This window comes from Ursus americanus, chromosome 35 (genome assembly GCF_024610735.1).
Source record: "Ursus americanus isolate L20-20 chromosome 35, mUrsAme1.1.p, whole genome shotgun sequence".
Lineage (NCBI taxonomy): Eukaryota > Metazoa > Chordata > Mammalia > Carnivora > Ursidae > Ursus > Ursus americanus.
Genome location: NC_142161.1, coordinates 18,111,308 through 18,131,070, shown reverse-complemented (window position 1 = coordinate 18,131,070; position 19,763 = coordinate 18,111,308). Strand labels below are relative to the sequence as shown.

General features: G+C 36.6%; 1 protein-coding gene across 7 annotated transcripts in view; it reads right to left on the bottom strand.

Moving 5' to 3' along the window:
* Positions 1–19,763, bottom strand: part of MIA2 (MIA SH3 domain ER export factor 2) — an 81,006-nt gene that overhangs the window by 58,834 nt on the left and 2,409 nt on the right. For 3 of the 7 annotated variants that reach the window (XM_045799521.2, XM_045799541.2, XM_045799530.2), the window contains exons 2-6: positions 19,325–19,458; positions 16,765–16,851; positions 12,770–13,994; positions 5,347–5,550; positions 5,151–5,251 (exon numbers count right to left, since the gene is read on the bottom strand). In XM_045799521.2, coding sequence (XP_045655477.2) covers positions 5,151–5,251; positions 5,347–5,550; positions 12,770–13,994; positions 16,765–16,851; positions 19,325–19,458 — 1,751 coding nt within the window. Of the gene's footprint in view, positions 1–182; positions 353–1,489; positions 1,656–5,150; positions 5,252–5,346; positions 5,551–12,769; positions 13,995–16,764; positions 16,852–19,324; positions 19,459–19,763 lie in introns of those variants that run through there. The other 4 variants (XM_045799574.2, XM_045799582.2, XM_045799610.2 and 1 more) reach the window with 4 other exon arrangements.

Genomic DNA, 19,763 nt, shown 5'->3' with positions numbered 1-19,763 from the left:
CATCGGGTGGCCGCGGTAGCGGCGAGGCTTGTCTTGGAGGCCCCTAGGCGTGGAGCCCCACCGGGTGAGCGCTGCACGGCCCCTCAACCCAACGGTGGACGCCAGGTCACGCACCAGCCCCCAGCGCTTTTTTCTGGCAGCCAGTCAAGAGCCTATCTGCACCCCACTGAAGCCCAGCGTACCCCGGGGGACGCTGCCGGCCCAAGGAAAACGGCCGCCGACTTCATTCCGGTCAGAAAATGGTCTGCAGGGCCCGTGCCAGTGCGTCCTGCCAACCGCGTCCGGACTTTGGACTTTGGACAGGAAGGCGTCGGGGGTCAGCTGTGGTTTGGGCAAAGTTTAACCTCTCCCACGCAAGACAACTTCGATCGGGTCTCCTCGGCCCTGAGGAGGATTGCAGGGGTTTACTCACTTCTACCTGGGCACTTCCTAGGCAGAACTGTCTTAAATCCCACGAGCTCCTAGTTACCCAAACGGTAAAGCAAACCCCAAGGACCTTGGCTCAGCGACCGGTGTTCTCCTCTGAGAAGGGGAGCTAAAAGTAGCACCTTGCGGTCTAAATTTAGGACCCTATTTTTAGGTCTCTTGAATAAAGTATGGAGTGCTGGATTTGTTCGTGGGAGAGTTTTGGCTGACATAGGTGTAAAGGATAAGCCGTGAGTCTTCCTTGCCAGCAATAATAATCCTCAACCAACTGGGCCTGCTACAAGTCCTCAGTGAAGCAACACAAAAAGAAGCAGATACTTCTTCCTAAACAAATCACCCAAGAGAACTCAATAGTTGAACAAAATCTTAAATCCTTAGGAAAGTTCCCTAATGTAAGCTGGCAGCAACAGAACAATTGTGCCACAAAGAATCAAAAAATGGCCCAGGTTAACAATGGTTGATTTTTAGGACCAAAATGGGGCCTAGTTGTTTGGAACTCAAAGTGCTCTCTTTTGCCACATCAGCCTGCGGAGTTTCCAGGAACTATCAGTATCAAAACGTAGGAGAAATTGCTTAATAATTCTCCATTTTTAAGGTATTACACAACCTTATATATGTTGGACAGTGTGTATTGGAATTACATTATGTGAATAGCTTAATTCAAGTCAAAAAAGAAGCATAACCAAAATTTTATATTTAAAATGTCAGAGAGTCCTAGAACAATGTATATCAATTAGAGCATTGTATTGATAAAAAAATCTTCACTGTCTGAACATTTTCAGAAAACTCTAGAATCGTAATGTTCAGCTTTCAGGACTTATTTATAACCTAAAACATTTTTTTAATCCTTCTGCCAACCCTAAGGCAGTCTGTGCCCTTTTCCAATTTTTCAGTAATTACCATTCCAAATATTAAAAACATAGATTAGGGACAAAATTATAAATGAAAATTTTTAAAAATCTAAAAGATTCCCCCATAACAAAAACACAGTAAAACTTCAACTCAGTGCCAAATTCAAACCTAATTTCTTTAATGTACACTTAATAGTCATATAGTAACTTACCTCATCCTCTATATCTTCCGATTCCATTTTTTAAGAAGTTCATGTTAAAATATCTTAACGTGTAAATAAAGTTCTACTAAGCACCTCATATCCTTGAGAAAGACTGCAGATTCTCATACATCTGCTACACTCCTGTTTCCACACAGACTGTGATCCTGTTTTGACACTTGTGTGGTAAAGGGGTGCTGTAGGTGGAGTTGTGACTACCAACACAGAATCCAATTTCATGGCCGTCACTCCTGATTAAATATGTTTTTTTTCTAAAATATCATACACATTACTACCCTCATAAAAATCTACAATTGAAAAAGATATCCTGAACTTGATAACTGATAAATATTAAATTTAATGTTTTATTCTATAGTCTATTCATATAGAATACCTGATTTTTACCATGTAAAAGATATTCAAAGATTGTTCTCAAGTAGATATTGGATTTTACTGTCCTATGTAGACCTGATTTAAGGGAAATGGAGAACAAACGCTGTTAGTGTTAGTGACAACTAGTAGGAAGCATCCAAGAACGCTGGAAACATGCTAACCAGTAAACCTTGTCCACAACCTAGAAATTGATTTCCCTTATGAAGGGCCCTGTTGCAAAGCTGTAGGTACCAGTTACACCCATTTAATTAAACAGGCAAGTCATGGGCTATCACATACTGAGCCACACTTTCATTCTCTGTACTAGTGATGTAAGAGTTTTTCTCAGAACATATTGAATCAGGAGTTACCTGTTGAACAAGAGCTGGGTACTTTGCTTTGTTAATTCCACATATAAAGGAAGCATTCTAATTAAGAATAGATAAATGATAGAACTCAAAGTGCTTCCTCAGTTACTGAGTAGATAATAAGTAGTATTGCTATTACTTAAACTATTCAAAAAAGGTATGTTGTGTACAAATTCTAACTGAAATCACTAGCAAATAGAAACAATTACCTGAAACATTCAGGCAGAAGAAAAGGAAAACTTTTCACCTAAATTTAATTGGAAAATTGCTCAAATTTTCCATTTACTGCAGCTGTTCAAAGGTATATTATGGGAGCTTAGTAGATGCACTAAGATTGTTAGAATTCTAGGTCTGGCAGGAATTCTTCAGAACATTTAGTCCAAACATTATGAACTTAAAGCCCTCTAGAGCCATACAGGTGAAACAAATGCAGGAAATGAAGAATTCATGGCTATTAAATGCAAGTACTATTCCTTAAGCTTCTCGTTGCCATATGAAAATGGGAGACTATATATTACAATCTTCTACTTTTTCAAGAGAACCCAGAAATTCAGATTTTTGTATGAACTCACCTTTCAAATATTGGTAATCGGTTCTTAATTTTTTAAACAATGCACAAGTCAGTTTTAACCAGCAGCCTGTCATCTACTCTCAGCTTCTGATTATTTTAAACCTGAGACTGTCCTCCAAAATAAGTAACTTTCCAAGGTCACAAGATAATTACCATAAATTTAAATTCAATATTCCCATGTCTAAAAAATTTCAACCAAAAGGGTTAAAGTAAAATCTGTTTGACTGTATTTACTGAGTCCACAAAAATAAACATACGTCATAGCCTTTATTAAATAAGCACTTTATATGAGAGGTGAATGTGGCATACTAATTTTTTTTTTTATTTAGTAACTTCACTAGTATAATTTGTGGGGGAAGGATTGAAAGGGGAGGGATGTGTCAGTAGGACATGCCAGTGTAGAACTAATTCCATGGGGAGTTGAAAGTTCTATTATGACTTTTTATAATCATCATTATTATTGGTTTTTCTTTTCTCCTATGATGGAGCAGATTTCTAAGTAAAGGTTTTAATCAGTGTCTTTAAGACCAAATCATACAGGGTAAATTAATCACTTCTCTGGGCTTATTTGCCAGGTAATATCAACTCTCTAGAACCTTAGCAAAGAAATAAAGTGAAGAGGAAGCCTCTGAAAGCAAAATGATACATGTCATTAAGCCCAGTTTTCACAGACTCTTAACCACAATCACCACCATCTACCTGGTCACCCAAGCTAGAAACCTGGTAAGTTATCCTCACTTTTCTATTTTCCTCTCCATGCTACATTCAATCCATCATTAAATCCAATGAATTCTATCTACAAAAGATCTATCTAGTTTGTCCTTCCAATCATTTTAACAACCACCATCAGCTATTAGACCAAAGGTTTAAAAGGGTGGCTAGTGGGCCAAACTTGATCCACAGAACATTTTGTCCGACCTGTATGGTATTTCTTCTTAATCTGAATATTTGCCAGCATTCAAAATCAAGAGATTTCACACAAAATATCCAGATTTCCAACTTTTCTTGGAATATCAAAAGATCTGGCAAAACCAGGTTAAAGGTAAATAGTAGCTACATCCTTTGGAGAAAGCATACACACTCCGTTGGTTAGAGTTCTCATCTTTACCTAGGCTTCATTCATTTCATTTGAGTTTATATACCCTGATTTAGACCTTCACCATTTATTTCCTAAACTAATATAATAACTTCTTGACCAAGCCTGCCTTTAGTCTTTACTTGTTCAATCCTTATTTGATAATGTTGACAGGTAGACTTTATAAATGAAACTTTTTCATTTCACTCCCTGCTTAAAATTCTTCAATAGTGCCCCATCATCTACAAGATAGAGTTCACCTTCCTATTATAACATCTGAAGCTATTCTTGATTCAATCCCTGTGTAATCTTCATTATCATCCTATATTCAATCAAACTGAATTGCTTATAGTTTGCCAAAAATACCTTGATCTCTCCAACTTCTTTACCTTTAAAAAGTGCTCTCTCCTCCACCTAGAATGCAGAACCTTTCTTTGTCTGGCTAACTCCTCTTCCTTCAAGGTAAGCTCAAGTATGATCTCCTCTGAGACACTTTCCCAGGGCCTTCTTCCCCACCATCTCTACCTACCACTTCCAGTCAGTCTACTAGGGCATCAGTAGGCTGATCAGTCTATCACAGCATCCTATGGCTATTACAGCACTGTATTATAATTACTGCTTTTTTTACCTATGTCCTCCAACTACAGTAAGCTCCTTAAAGCTGCCACTGGTAAATTTCATCTTAAAATGTAAGTAAGAAGATAAAAGTGCTTCTTCAATTATTTATATGTTAGCAGTAGATGAGAAAAGGAAGTAACATTTGTAAAAGGCCTTCTATGTAAAGTACTATAGCTAAGTCCTTGGCAATATCTCATTTACAATAAATGAGATAGGATTTAATAGGATTTACAATAAAAAGTGGAATTTTAGCTATGGCTTGGTTAAATTTTGAGATACTAGTTGCTTTTGTAGGATTCTCACACCATTTTGAGATTACAGCTATCTCTCCAGTACTATTAAGATTTAAGATTCATTTTAGCTCATATTATTTCCAAGTTAGTTCACTTAGCATAATTTTCCCTGATTTGAAAAAAAAAAAAGGGAAGAAATTAGAAAAAAAATGTTGAAGATTAACAAAACTTAAGGAAAGGTTAAAAAAAAAATCCTTAACAATATCCGTGCAACAAAACGTTCATGTAAGAGAAATCTTACAGGTAAGATTTTATGGAAAGAGAAACATTATGTAACATTTGCATAGGGAGGATTCCCTCAAACATCATTTTCAACTGCTCCTATATCTAGAAAAATAGGTAAAATTACTGCAAAAGATTTAAAAGGTCAACTTACCCTTTCTGTAAGAATTACAATTGATGAAAATGCAGAATTCATGAAATCACAAATGTCAATTTGAAATAAATATTTCAGAATTTGATACTCAGAAGCATCTTCTGTGAATTTATAAATAAAAAGTTAACACTTAATGTGATATAACGTTTGAATCTAATTTCTTCCTTAATTGCTGCATTAAAAAACTTTTTCTTACCTTCTTGAGAAGACAAAAAGTAACCAGTTGAAACCATTTGACTATTTGGCAGGATATTTTCCACAGATCTGTCTATTTCCACCTGAGTAGATCCTTCAGTACCTAGTGATGTTTCTGATTTTTCATCATTATTTTTAGAAGACAGAGTTTTGAAATGTACTTCTTTATGAATCCTCCCAGGTGACTCTATTTTAGAAGCCATATCTGCAAATAAAATTAGAAATGTTTGGGTTTTTTAAAGACTTATTTATTTTAAAGAGAGAGAGAAAGAGCACGTGTGTGCATTGGGAGAGGGACAGAGGGAGGGAATCTTCAAGCAGACTCCCCGCTAAGTGGGGAGCCCCACATGGGGCTTCACATGGGGCTTCACATGGGGCACCATGCAGGGCTCAATCCCACAATCCATGAGATCATTACCTGAGTCAAAACCAAGATTTGGACACTCAACCAACTGAACCACCCAGGCACCCCTGGAGTTCTTTTAATACCTGCTTTGTTGCGGGCTTCCCTTTTGTTTTCTAGGCAGGACATTCTTTGAATTTTTGTGGTCATTGTGACATTTCTTTATGGAATGAATTCACTAAAACATAAACTGCAGCCTCCTAATGTAATAAATTACCATGCTTAGTGACTTAAACAATACAAATATATTCTCTTAGATTTCTGGAGATCAAAAGTCCCAAAACCAAGGTGTTGGCAAGGCTGTGTTCCTTCTGTAGGCTCTAGAGGAGAATCTATGTCCTTGTCTTTTCTGCCTTCTGGAGGCCACCTGCATCCCTTAGCTCATGGCCCCTTCTTTCATTTTCAAAGATAGCACTGCAGCATCTTCTAACCTCTCCCTTACTCTGACTCTCCTTCCTTCCACCTTTAACAAACGTTGTGATTATATTGGGCCCACTAAGATATTCTCTCCATCTCAGGATGCTTAATTTAAGCACGTCTGAAGGTCCTTTGTGCCATGTCAAGTAACATAGTCACAGGGTCTGGGAATTAAGACATGAACATCCTTGAATGGTCATTATTCAGCCTATCACAATGCCTTTTCTTTATTCTTTTACCAAGGAAGAATTTTTTTTTTTAAAGATTTTATTTATTTATTTGACAGAGATAGAGACAGCCAGCGAGAGAGGGAACACAAGCAGGGGGAGTGGGAGAGGAAGAAGCAGGCTCATAGCAGAGGAGCCTGATGTGGGGCTCGATCCCATAACGCGGGGATCACGCCCTGAGCCGAAGGCAGACGCTCAACCGCTGTGCCACCCAGGCGCCCCTCCAAGGAAGAATTTTTAAACCTGTATACAATTCTATTCTCTACATTGCCTTTTTGTCCTAAAAACTATTTTTAAAAAACTAACATAACTGTTAACAACTCTGTTGTGCTATATAAGCTTATGACTAAGAGTAAGACATTAAATAGCTCTCTATAGGATTTCATTCCTCTTAGATACATTTGTTACCCAAGAAAGTATAATATTTAAATACCATTACAAAAATATATATCCCTGCCATTCAAGAAAATTGGTAAGATAGATTATTCTTACTTTATCTGTTAGAGAACCAGAAAGAGTCAAAGTGACCAATATCATTTACAAGATCTACAGCCTACCATTTTTTAATTCAAAAGGATTAATTAAAAAAACCAGTAAGACACTACTACATCATGACACTGTCACGCAGCGCTTTTAACACAAGACTTGCTCTACAATACTGAAGGGACATAAAACCCAAATTGATTCAGAAGCATAGCAATTAAGAAATAAAACAACGAAAGCAAATTTCTTTTAATGAGAACTCAGAATCAAACTTCAGAGGGACTCTACATGATACTTCCATTTGGGGACTTGACACAAAAAATTATTTAAACTACTATGAGTAGGTGGCCAGAGCCACCTTCAAATGAATCTTCAGATTGGAAAATAGGGTTTCACCACCTGTTGGGGATAAGTTGCAAATGGAATAATTTAGTACAGTCAGTAACTATTTCGATGACCACTTCATCTGGATACTTTCCCATAACGACTCTGCTGGTTGCTGGAATCACCATATCCACAGCAGTTATTGTAACCAGCGTAATCATATCCTACATAACCACCTATTCTATTTAATAAATAGAACAAACTGAGCCAGTTACACAAAGAAAGGCAATATTAAAACTTACAGCAATTTATTTCCAAGTTCTGCAATCTAGTCCACTGGATTGTGCATATCTACAACACATATTTGCCAGTATGTACTATTAAATATAAAAGCCATTATCATTCAGTTTTTTTTTAAGATTTTATCTATTTATTTTAGAGAGAGAGAGAGCACGCAAGCATGAGAGGGGCGAGGGGCAGAGAAAGGGGGAGAAGCAGACTCCTCCCTGAGTGCAAAACCTGAAACAGGGCTCAATCCCAGAACCCTGAGATCATGACCCAAGCAGAAGCCAGACCCTTAACCACCTGAGCCACCCAGGCACCCCCTCTCTCAAACTTTAAATGAGATTGCTCCAAAAATGGAAGAACCACCCACTACCAAAGAAACTGATTAGCAATTTGCACAGAAAGATATCCATAAGCTTAGGATATTTGAAAAAAATTTGAAAATGACAACATACCAATCAAATGTTAGGTATTGTACTTTTTCCACTCTCTTGCAACTTTGTTAATTTCAAAGTCAATCTTTGTTTCCTCCTTCATCCCATCTCCAGTATATTATTATATAGCATATCATATTATCCCGTAGGTATATTAGAAGAAACAGTGAATAAATAGAAGCTTTTTAAATCCTAAAATCAGATACATCCTTTATATTAAGTGAAAATTTTGAATGAGAGCAATCCTTATTGGCTAGTATTATAGGATGTCTTATATTTTAAAGTAAATTATTTACTAATTTATTAGAGTGTGTTGTGTAAAACAAATATAGATAATGTAAGTTCAAACTATATTCTTGACATCATTATTTACGTTATTTTAGCAATTAAGCAAAGATTGACGGCATTAAAATAACATTTTGTTTGTTTATGTTGGCTCAGTAGAGGGAAAATGCAGATATTTTAAGCAGAATATAAAAGTAAAAAACTTCAAGATATTCTCATTTGACTGTTAGTAAAATACATGCTTCCATGAGTATACACACGTATATGCTTATTTTCTCTTTCAGACCCAATAACAGCATAAAGTTGTGCTGAGAAATCAAATTAAAATCAATAGTAAATTGTAGTTTGGATTTCATAACTATGCTATGAATGTGTCTGGCAAAGGCAAAATTACACGTTTCCTTAATTTGGTGATCTCAGGAAATTCACATATTGCTTCAATGAGTGCCATAAATTTCTGAGAAGGAACTGAAGAAATTATAAATCTTATCACCGCTTTTTTTTACAGAAGTCATAAATCTGTACTGGCAGAGAAAAATTTTATATTATCCAACTGATAATATGATCACTAGGGGAAATGTAAGTTTCATTTTGAATTTCAGTGTAACAAGGCTGATAGAGATTTAAATAAAATATTCCTGATTTTTCTGACTTTATGCAACATATTAAATATTTAAATGATTTATACCTTTAAATGATAATATACCTGAGTTCAAATTTAGAATGAAAATGTATATGCACATCTTTTGAGAACCTTCATTTAAAAAGGATTATCTGGGGGGCACCTGGGTGGCACAGCGGTTAAGTGTCTGCCTTCGGCTCGGCGTGATCCTGGCGTTATGGGATCAAGCCCCACATCAGGCTCCTCTACTGTGAGCCTGCTTCTTCCTCTCCCACTCCCCCTGCTTGTGTTCCCTCTCTCGCTGGCTGTCTCTATCTCTGTCGAATAAATAAATAAAATCTTAAAAAAATAAAAATAAAAAAGGATTATCTGGGGCCCCTGGATGGCTCAGTTGGTTAAGCATCTGACTTCGGCTCAGGTCGTGATCTGGGGATCCTGGGATTGAGCCCTGAGTGGGGCTCCCTGCTCAGTGGGGAATTTGCTCCTCCATTTCTCTTTGCCCCTCTCCCCAGCTTGTGCTCTCTCTCTCAAATAAATAAATAAAATCCTAAAAAATAATAAAATAAAAAATAAAAATAAAAAGGATTATCCTTCCCCAAAATTAATTGAAAAAAATTTTAATTTGAACCATGTCAGATATTTTTATTGTTGCATCATATATTCATGTGCATACCATATCAAATAGCCATTTATTTTAAGACAATTCAATTTTCAAACACATTTGATTGAATTAACTAATCAGAGTTAAAGGGAAAAAAAGGTCATGGAGCTCGGGTGGCTCGGTGGGGTAGTCAGCTGCCTTCAGCCCAAGTCATGATCCCAGATTCCTAGGATCAAGCCTGCATCTGGTTCCTTATTCAGCAGGAGGCTATTTCTCCCTCTCCCTCTGCTTGCCATGCCCCCTGCTTCTTTTTTTTCTCTTTCTGTCAAATAAATAAAATCTTTTAAAAACTAAAAAAGGGGAAAAAAGTTCTAACTAGTCCTAGCCTGAAGTATAGTATTCAGGTAAACTGTGGGATTTACTTCTCAGTTACTTTTTAAAACAAGGATAGGAAAGTATGAGTGTAGTTCTGAAAAGCAGTATTGAGGATTATTACTAAGAGAATTATAGTGTCTAATATTGCACTTTCAATTATGAATTTAACATAACACTTTCATGCTGCCATTTATTTGGCATTGTTCAAAAGATGAAAGTCCCAAGTAAGCAAACACATATCAGTAATTTAATAATGCCACCCATGGACATTAAAGTTAAAAATAATCAATCAGAGGTGTGTGGGTGGCTCGGTTGGTTAAGTTTCTTGGTTTCAGCTCAGGTCTTCATCTAAAACAATTTTTTAAAGGGGCGCCTGGGTGGCTCAGTCGGTTAAATGTCTGCCTTTGGCTCTGGACATGATCTCAGGGTCTTGGGATGGAACCCCATGTTGGGTTTCCTGCTCAGCAGGGAGCTTGCTTCTCCCTCTCCCTCAGCCCCTCCCCCCCAACTCATGCTCTCCCGGTCTCTCTCTCAAATAAATAAAATCTTTAATAAATAAAATAGTTTTAACTGCATTTAAAGTAAATATATGTGTTAAGAGAAATGAATACTTCCTATAGTATTTCTATATTTAATTAATTAATTTAATTAATGTCAGGGTATTATTTTCACATGACTTAAACCTAAGGTTTTAGATTTACATTAGCTACAGATATGCCTTTCATACAATTGTTATAAACAGAATTTTAAGTCAAATAAAATAATGAAGAACTTTTCATATTTAACTATACTAGGGGAACTCATTATTTTAAATAAGTTCAACTGGAGTCCTTTTGTAAAATAGCTTTTAATATTGTGATATAAATAAATGTTCCCTAATTTATCTGTTTTGTAAATACCTATATCAGTATATTAGTTTTTCTGTAAATCTGGTTATCTCAGGTCTCAGACTTTCATAAATCTTGATTTAAGGTCAGTAATTCATTTTTTTATACACTCTTTCTGATTAAGGCAAATTTTCATTTGCTATTTCCTAAAAGAGTTGTTGAAATTATCTGAAAATTTTGGCTGTTGTAGCTATTTCTCCAATGGCCAAAAAATAGGGCCTATGGCTTTATCTGAATTCCTTTTAGTATTTCTTTTTAAAAACAAATTTTGCATGATACCAGGTTATTTTCCATTTAATTAATATAATATTTTGGAATAAGATATTTTGTTTATATAGAATGACATATCTTTTTTAGAAACTTGAAGGAATTTCTGACTATTTTCATGAAAGTCCCTCAAAACTAGTTATAATTGCATAAATGCCCTATTCTCATTTGATTGTTCTCCAAGTTTTCATATTTAGAAATTCCCTTAGCATCACTATATGAAATAATAAAGTGATATTTAGTTCCACCAAAGTGATATTCAGGTTGTCCTTGAGTTTCTATACATATACTCTAAAATATTTTCACATATCTATATTTCGAATCTTCCCTATTTCTGGACCTGATATTGTTTTGCTTTATCTTAGTCTCACTTATTCTTCCCAATTACTCTTATCTGCTTTTTCACAAATATTCCTTTAGGATCTAACAAGTGTCGAACAAAATAATTTCCTCTTTAGCCTTTAGCAGTCTAGGGCTTTAATATTTTAGTCATTAAAAAGCATCGCACCTACGCCTTTCTCATTTAGAAAAGGGTAAGAATCTAAGTCTACGTTCTGGTTAAGGATATTAATTAAGTAAAGAGCGCACATTTTGGAGAATATTAAGAAATGACATATAGTTCTTCTGGAAATTCAAGAAAATCAACCATTTCTGATAGAAATAAATCTGTTTCCTTTTGAGTTTGCAACACTTTTGACCTCTTGTTGTGAAAGGCTATGTGTCATTCTAGGGTTCAATCGTTTCTGTATTATTGGCCAGTATTTGCAGAGTTCCTAATCTGTCCATCAGAGAGACATCAGAATGGAAGTGTGGGGAAGTCATGTTATATAATTCTTTACTTAAAACACAATCCACGTATTTTTAATCATAGAAATGGCTAGATACCTAGACATCTACATCTAGAAGTATCGTCTGATACTCTGCCCTCTTCCATTGTCTACCTTTGAGCTCCCAGAATTGAAAGAAAACCATTCAAATATAGTTATATTGGGAAGGTGTTAATGAGCTAAAAACTTAATGTAAATGAGCAGAAAGAAATCCTCATTTACCAAAATAGAAAGTCGATGGACATCATCTAATATAGATTAACCAAAGCCAAACAATATAAAGGTTTTCTTTAGAAAAAAGAGATAAATACTAAAAGAAATTTGTTTCAGAAAGAAAGAAAGAAAGAAAGGGAAGAAAGGAAAAGAAAGAAAAGAAATAAATTACTGTCCCTGGAACACATGTGAGAGTAGAGATAGACAGAGGGAACAGAAATTGCTTTTGTTTAAAAAGAAAAAAAAAAGGCTTAGTAATATTTGTATGTTTAAACCTGTTTACATATACTACGTAAATAAAAATAAAAACTTATTGTAAACTACCTTAAGATCTTCTTGGAACATCTATGTATCTCCAGTCATTCTTTCTTCCTTGGCATTTTATTTTATACTATTAAGAGATCTAAGACCCAGAGTAAACTGGAAATTAATAAAAGGGTAGTTGATAAGATTGTTGATTATTGAGTATTTTGAGAAACATGGATTTCTGGACTTTTTCATCCGATTTGTACTTATAAGAATAAACTATGTTTAAAAAATTAAATTATATTAGGGGTGCCTGGGTGGCTCAGTCAGTTAAGCATCTGCCTTCAGCTCAGGTCATGATCCCAGGGTCCTGGGATCGAGTTCCACATCCCTGCTCAGCAGAGATCTTCTCCCTCTCCCTCTGCTGCTCCCCCTGCTTGTGCTCTCTCTCTGTCAAATAAATAAATAAATACAATTTTAAATAAATAAATACATACATACATAAAATTATAGATATTTTATACCAACCTGACTGACTGGATCTGCTTTTCAGCATCATAACTTTCATATTATCTGTGTGATAATTGTCAGCTGAAAATTCTTCTGTTTCATCATTTTCAATTACATTATTTTCATCATTTTCATCCTGTATCGGTTTGGAAAATGGCAATTCCGTTTCCTTGGGAATGTCCTGGAATTTCCAAGGGTTGTCAAAATTATATAACAACTTTTTTAAATATGGTATGGTATCAGAATCATCTGTTTTCTCTAGGACTCTTTCCTTGCCTACTTGATCTTCAGTTTCCATAATTTTTATTGTTTTTGTTTCTTGTTCCTTATCAGGGTCAAATTCACTTGTTGGAAGATGTTCATGTTTACGTCCCCCACCTCCTTCTTCACTTTTTCCATCATCTGATATAATTTTATCTTCATTGGTATATACAAAGTCTAGCATACCAAAACCAAAATCAAACCAACTTGGCTTGAGAATTGAGGTATCATTGACGATTGTGTCTTCTTTTTCTGTTAATATTTCTGTGCATGGAACTGTGGGTTCTTCCTCAGATGATAGGGAATTAGGAACATCTTGTAGTGGTGGATTGCTTTCTTTGGACAATAATTCAAGTCCTGTATCCTCACCTCCAAAACCTAAATAACTTTTAAAACTACCCCCAAACCAACCAGTGGCTTCAGGACTGATAACGGTCTCTGATTCAGAACCTAGTTCGGACTGTTTCTTTGGCACTGGATTGAATTCCAGTGCAGGTTCTTCTGTTTGGGGTTCATCATTATTTAATTCCTCTAGGTCCTTCTCATCTTCTCCTATTTTTCTACTTTGAAATGAGCTTTCTTGTAGAGGTTCAATAACTGATTCAAAAGTCTTCCCTTCAGCTAGTTCCCTTCCAAATCCAAACCAAGCTTTCACTTCAGGCGAGGATGGCAGGATGTGATCCACTTCTGAAACAGAATCCTCTTGCATACTTCCAGCTTCCACTCCTTCCCAGTCTTTTGATTCACTAGTACTTCTGATATCTTCAGGAGCCTCTGATGCAGGAAACTGATCTTCAAACAAAGTACTTTCAGAAGTTGGATAAAATCCAGATTCTGTCTGAAAATCACTTTCATATACACTAGATTTTTGGTCTTTATCTTCTTCATATGGATATATATTTTTGCCATCATCACTGTTTAATTCACTGTCTTCATTTTCAAAAGTGTAACTTACTCCAAGAAGACAAAGAAAATCAGATTCCTGTAAGAGAAAAATTGACTGACATAAATATACTAAAATTCCTTGTTTCTCCCTAAATCACTTAAAATAGATGACTATGATTTTCCCAAGGCCATACAGCTAGCTCAGCAGCACAACAAACACTAAAATCAGCTCTCCTAATCTCAAACATTTATATCACAACTGACTCAGGGTCAGTGATAAAAATCTAAATGAAAAATCTAGACTTTGAGTATATTCTGAAAATAAACTCTTGATAAAAAGGCATACAGGTCCACAAAGTCTTGCTTCTTTTAAGAGTGCACTAACCAAACACATGCAGCTGTGTGGTGGTTTGAGAGAGGGGAATTTCACAGCACATAGTGACAGCTCAGACAGCCCAGAGACTCTAAAGCATGAAAGCCTTGTTAAAAGTTGCACTTCATTTAGACTTCTTTTACTGAGATATTGTACATAGACAACTGCGGTGGGGAATCCTCTTGTTCGGCTCACAGAATAGATCGTCAAGAAGAAAAACGGTGACATTAATATTTTTTTAAATTTTATTTTAAGGAGGCTTCACACCCAATGTGGGGCTTGAACTCACGACCTGGAGATCAAGAGTTGCATGCTCTCCCGACTGAGCCAGCCAGGTGCCCCAAAGTTATTATTTTTTTAATCTGAAGGTATGAAACAGTGATATGTGCTGCTCTTTGGATATGATCATTATGAAATGAGAATAAAGTTCAGAATTCTTTAAAAGTAAACTTCAAAATTGAAATTTTACAATGTTTTAGGCACTGCAGTATAATATGTGATTGAGAACAGACTCCGGAGCCAACCATCTAGGTTTAAATCCTGACCCTGACATTTACTAGCTCTTTGAACTTGGGTGAATTATATGACCTTTCTATGCCTCAGTCTCCTCATCTGTAAAATGAGGATAATGACAGTACCTACCTTATGGGGTGTTGTGTTGTGAGGATTAAATGAATAAAGTGCTTAGAATAGTAACTGTCTAGAGTAAACACTAGCTTAACCTAGCCCAAATTACACCACCCCAGATGAGCCAGTAATGGTAAGGGTAAAAAGGCCGCACACCTTGCCTCTATTCAAGGCAACTCTGAAAGGCCATCTCAGGTTCAGAGTTCCTTATGGAATCAACTGAGACCTTTGTTGCAACTGTATCACAGTTCAACTTCTCTGCCCAATCCTGCTTTTTCTTTTGATCCCTCACAGGTGTTACTCCTAAGAGTACTCCCTGGTAAAGCTCTTGCATGCAAAGGTCGACCTCAGAGTCTATTTCCCAGAGAACTTGACCTGAGAATGTAGGGCTTCTGTATGCTTACTATATACTATACACAGTTCTAGGTGCTTAAACTCTACAGTAAACAAAAGGAAAAAAAAGTAATTATGAATTGTGATAAGTGCTATAGAGGAAATAAACAGGAATCTGTGATTAAGATGCAGTAATTCCACAAGAATCATCATGGAAGGCCTCTCTGAGGCACTGATGTTTACATGGCCATGTAAAGGATAAGAAGGAACTAGCTACGTGAAAAACCTGGGGAAAGCATTTGAACCTGAAGGAGAAGCCTGTTTGGGTCTCTGGGCTAGGAAAGTATTTGGCAAGTTCTAAGAACAGTCAACAGGCGAGTGTGGCCAGGAGCATAGTAAGTGAGGGAAAGGTAGTGTCAGGGTCATTGGGAGGGAGGTGGAGGACAGGAGCAGATCATGTAGAGCCAGGGTAAGGAGTCAGGTCTTGATTCTAGGTTCAATGGAAAGCCATTAACAGGCTTTAAACCAAAGGAATGACATCTGAAGTTTTTTTGTTTTGTTTTGTTTTTTGGTTTGTTTTGTTTTTTGGGGTTTTTTTGGTTTTGTTTTGGTTTTGGTTTTGTTCTTATGAGATCCATCGCTGTTTGGAGAATGTATTGGAAGAGGACAAAAGTAGAGGCAAGGAGGCCAATATTGCAGTATTCTAATCAAGAGATAATGAAGCCTTGGATTAGACCTATGGGGAAAGTGAAAATGACGAGAAGACAATATATTCCATATATATTTTGGAGATAAAACTGACAGGACCAGTAATTATACATTAAATTGACTGTTAATCCCAGAATTTATGCTGGGAAGGAGCCAGATAATAGACAGTTTGCTTGACTAGGCTAACTTACTTCACATTGACCTTATTTAACGTAAGTTGCCTTAACCTGGAATCTGAATGAAATGGGCTAATCAAACTTACATATTGAAAAGTCACCTTCTGATTCCTTTTCTCATTATCAACCCCAACATTATCAAACCCAGCAATATCAAGCTCATTTAAAATTCAACGGAAAAAGAAATTGTACAGATATGAGACCTAGAGAGAGTGATGGGAAATAAATTTTGTCTCAGTAGGATAATAACATTAGTAATAATATCTAATACTTTTATAGCACACGTGTTATTCTATATACTTATGTTCATCTTTCCCCAATAAATCATGAAGTAGCACTGTATTATAATCATCATCCTCATTTTACAGATTAGAAAATTAAGGCACACAAGGCCACAGTCAGGCTTTGAACTCAGTCCAGAATCCATGATGCTCTTAACCTGCCTGTAAATTTTTCGGAAAGCATTATGCCTGTCATCAACTTTGTCTTACCTAATTTTACTCACATGCTCAAACTATTCCTAGAGTGAGTTCTCAGACCAACTATTTTACATATTCACTATACAGGATACTTAACCAATGGACACTTACACTGCAGAAAACTGTTTTTGTCAAGAAAGTTTAAATTCAATTAACAACTGAAATACTCACTTTAGTTGATATCTGAACTTCCTCAGATATGAACACCTCTTCAATCTGGACTGCCTCTCTGGGAAAATATCCAAAGTCCTTTCCTTTCTACCAAAATGAAGAATAAAAATTAGCAAGGAAGAGTGATCAAAGTTATAATTACTATTGAGCCTAATTTTGCCCCATGTCCTTGGCTTTCATCTATCTCAAATCACAAAAATTAATTGGATTTCATTTGCCATCTAAAAGACAGTGAAATCATATTCCTTTTTTCTTTTGAGATTTTAAAGTAATCTCTACACCCAATATGGGGCTCAAACTTAGAACCCCCAAGATCAAGAGTCACACACTCTATCAACTAAGCTGGCCAGACACCCCTATTATTCAAAAAAATAGTATTAATTTGAAGGAACAAAGAGCCAAGTTGTAAAAGGCCACTTTTTCAAACTTCTGAGGGAAAACCATTCCACATGCCGATTTTCTTCCTTTTTATGTTTGTCATTGCCTTCCTTACCCAGATGGAACCCAGATTTATACTGTAAACCTGGGATATCAAAAGGCAAAAGAATGATGGAAGTAGCCAAGCTAGATGGAGCTGTGACATATTCAACATTTTCAGGATGTCAAAATCAAGTAAGAGGTTTAATCTCTGAAGGGCCAAGATGGATTCATCAGAACAGCAAAGATCTATGAGTCCTCCTGAGAGGATCTGGTTCCATTCTGGGGCTACCTTGGTAATAGGGATCTTCTTAATCCAGCTTAAGTCCATAGAAGATGTCCCCCAAGAGTGAAGGTTTCACCACTCTCAGCCCATTTCCTGTCCCTAGCAAAGTTTAAAGACCATGTTTTGGTCCTTTGATCCAGCACCATTACACCTCAACTGTGATTCTTCCAGCTCTGTAGTTGCTGTAGCTATTTGGAAACTGATAGTCTGTGGGTGAACTCTGCAGTTCGGTTTCTTAGACAGCTGCCTGCCTGGACTAAACACCCAATGCATGGAGCTCAGTATGCTTGAAACTTCACCCTGGCTCCACACATTACATGCTGCTTTTGTGTGGAACTGTCACTTTCTCACATAGGAAACAAGAAAGAATGCTTTCTTTTCCTCTTACGATACCTACCATGTCATTTTTCTTACAGCTGCATTGGTTGCCTCTAATGTGTTCAAAGACATACACTGGCACGTTTAAGAGACCATAAGCAATAAGGAATATTGGGAACTGCAGGAGCCAAATAATTCTGGCCATTGACAGTCAGGGGTTCAGTCATACAGCCCCTGATGCTAAAAAGCAGGATAGATCCAAACAGAACCTGCTCCTTCAAATAGTGGTCACAGAGGCTACACAACAGAAAAACCTGTTGCATGTTCAATATGGAAATGATGTATGCATCAGGTTGGTCATGCTTGTTCAGCTTGGGAGTAAAATTTCTTATAGCATCTTTTCATTATAAAGCATAATGATACCATCAAAGATACAAATGTGTTTCCAACTGAAAACATTAATCATTAATTTTCCTGTTACATATTTAGAGATATTACTCAGGCTTCTAGGAATTTCAGTATAGGACTTTGGGCCAAATAAAAGGCTCTCCCAATTGTTGTTGTTGTTGTTGTTTTTCATGAAAAATTCATATACCTTGATTCTCTAGGCTACTCATTTCTCTGAGGATTTCTTCAATAAGAACTCCATCCTTGCGGCGCCTGGGTGGCTCAGTCAGGTAAGTGTCTGCTTTCGGCTCAGGTCATGTTCTCGGGGTCCTAGAATCAAGCCCCACGTTGGGCTCCCTGCTCCACAGTCTGTTTCTCCCTCTCCCTCTGCACTACCCCCCGCCCCGACCGCTTCTGCTCTCTCTCTCAAATAAATAAAATCTTAAACAACAACAACAATAACAACAAGTCCTTTATTTGCTCAGAAAGACATGTCTTTTGATCTGATTAACTAAAACTTCCCAGTCTCTCTTAACTTAGCTATTGGCACCACCATGGGATCACTGGTGTTACCTAGACGTCCCATAATCTCCACCAGCACGTCTAAATTTTATTCTCAAAGTAAATATAAAACTTAACTTCAAAAACTACGCATGCTATGTAAAAATAATTTCAAGGCACTCTTAGTTCTCTATCCCAACCAGAATGCCTTCCCAAAATACTACTTTTATAGAAATTCTGGAACCAAGACTGAATATGACCATTTTTTGTTTGTTTAAATATGTTAAGGGTGGGGAGCATGGGTGGCTCAGTTGGTTAAGCATCGGACTCTTGATTTCAGCTCAGATCATGATCTCAGAGTCATGAGATCAAGCCCCATGTGGGGCTCCCTGCTCAGCAGGGAGTCTGCTTGAGGTTTTTTCCCTCTGTCCCTCCCCCAACTCATGCATATGCTCTCTTGCTCTCTCTCTCCCAAATAAATAAATAATTTTTTAAAAATGTTAAGGGTTTTAAATATATATGTATATTACATATATATTATATATGTAAAGTGCTTTGAAATTATTAAAGTTCCTTTAGAAGTGAAATGCAGGTATTCTGTACAAGCTTGTCATTTATTCTACATTCAGTTTTTAAAAAATAGGTACTTACACTTCCTGCCCACAAATCTTCCCTTTCTCCTGCAAGTTTAACATAAACAGAGATCTCTTCTCCCTTAGTGAAGTTCAGGTATCGGCAGTCAGGACCTCTGTAATCTCTCAAGGCTAAGACTCTGCTTATTAAAGCTATGTAAACATGTGAGAAAAAAAAACACAATTTAAATTAAAATGTTATTTCTCCCCCTCCCATCTTGCCCTCCTCCACTCTATCCTAATTTCTTCATATCATTTATCACCTTAAAAAGCTACATAGAATAGACTTCCCACTGCACACAGAATCAATTCTAAGTTCTTTAGCTTGGTATTCAAGGATATCCATAACCTGATCCTCTTCCTTATTTAAAATGACTTCCTCTTATTCCTTTACAGTCAAGTTCATCTATCCATTGTTTCTGGAGTATGTCATTATCATTCTTGTCAGGAAGGAAAGG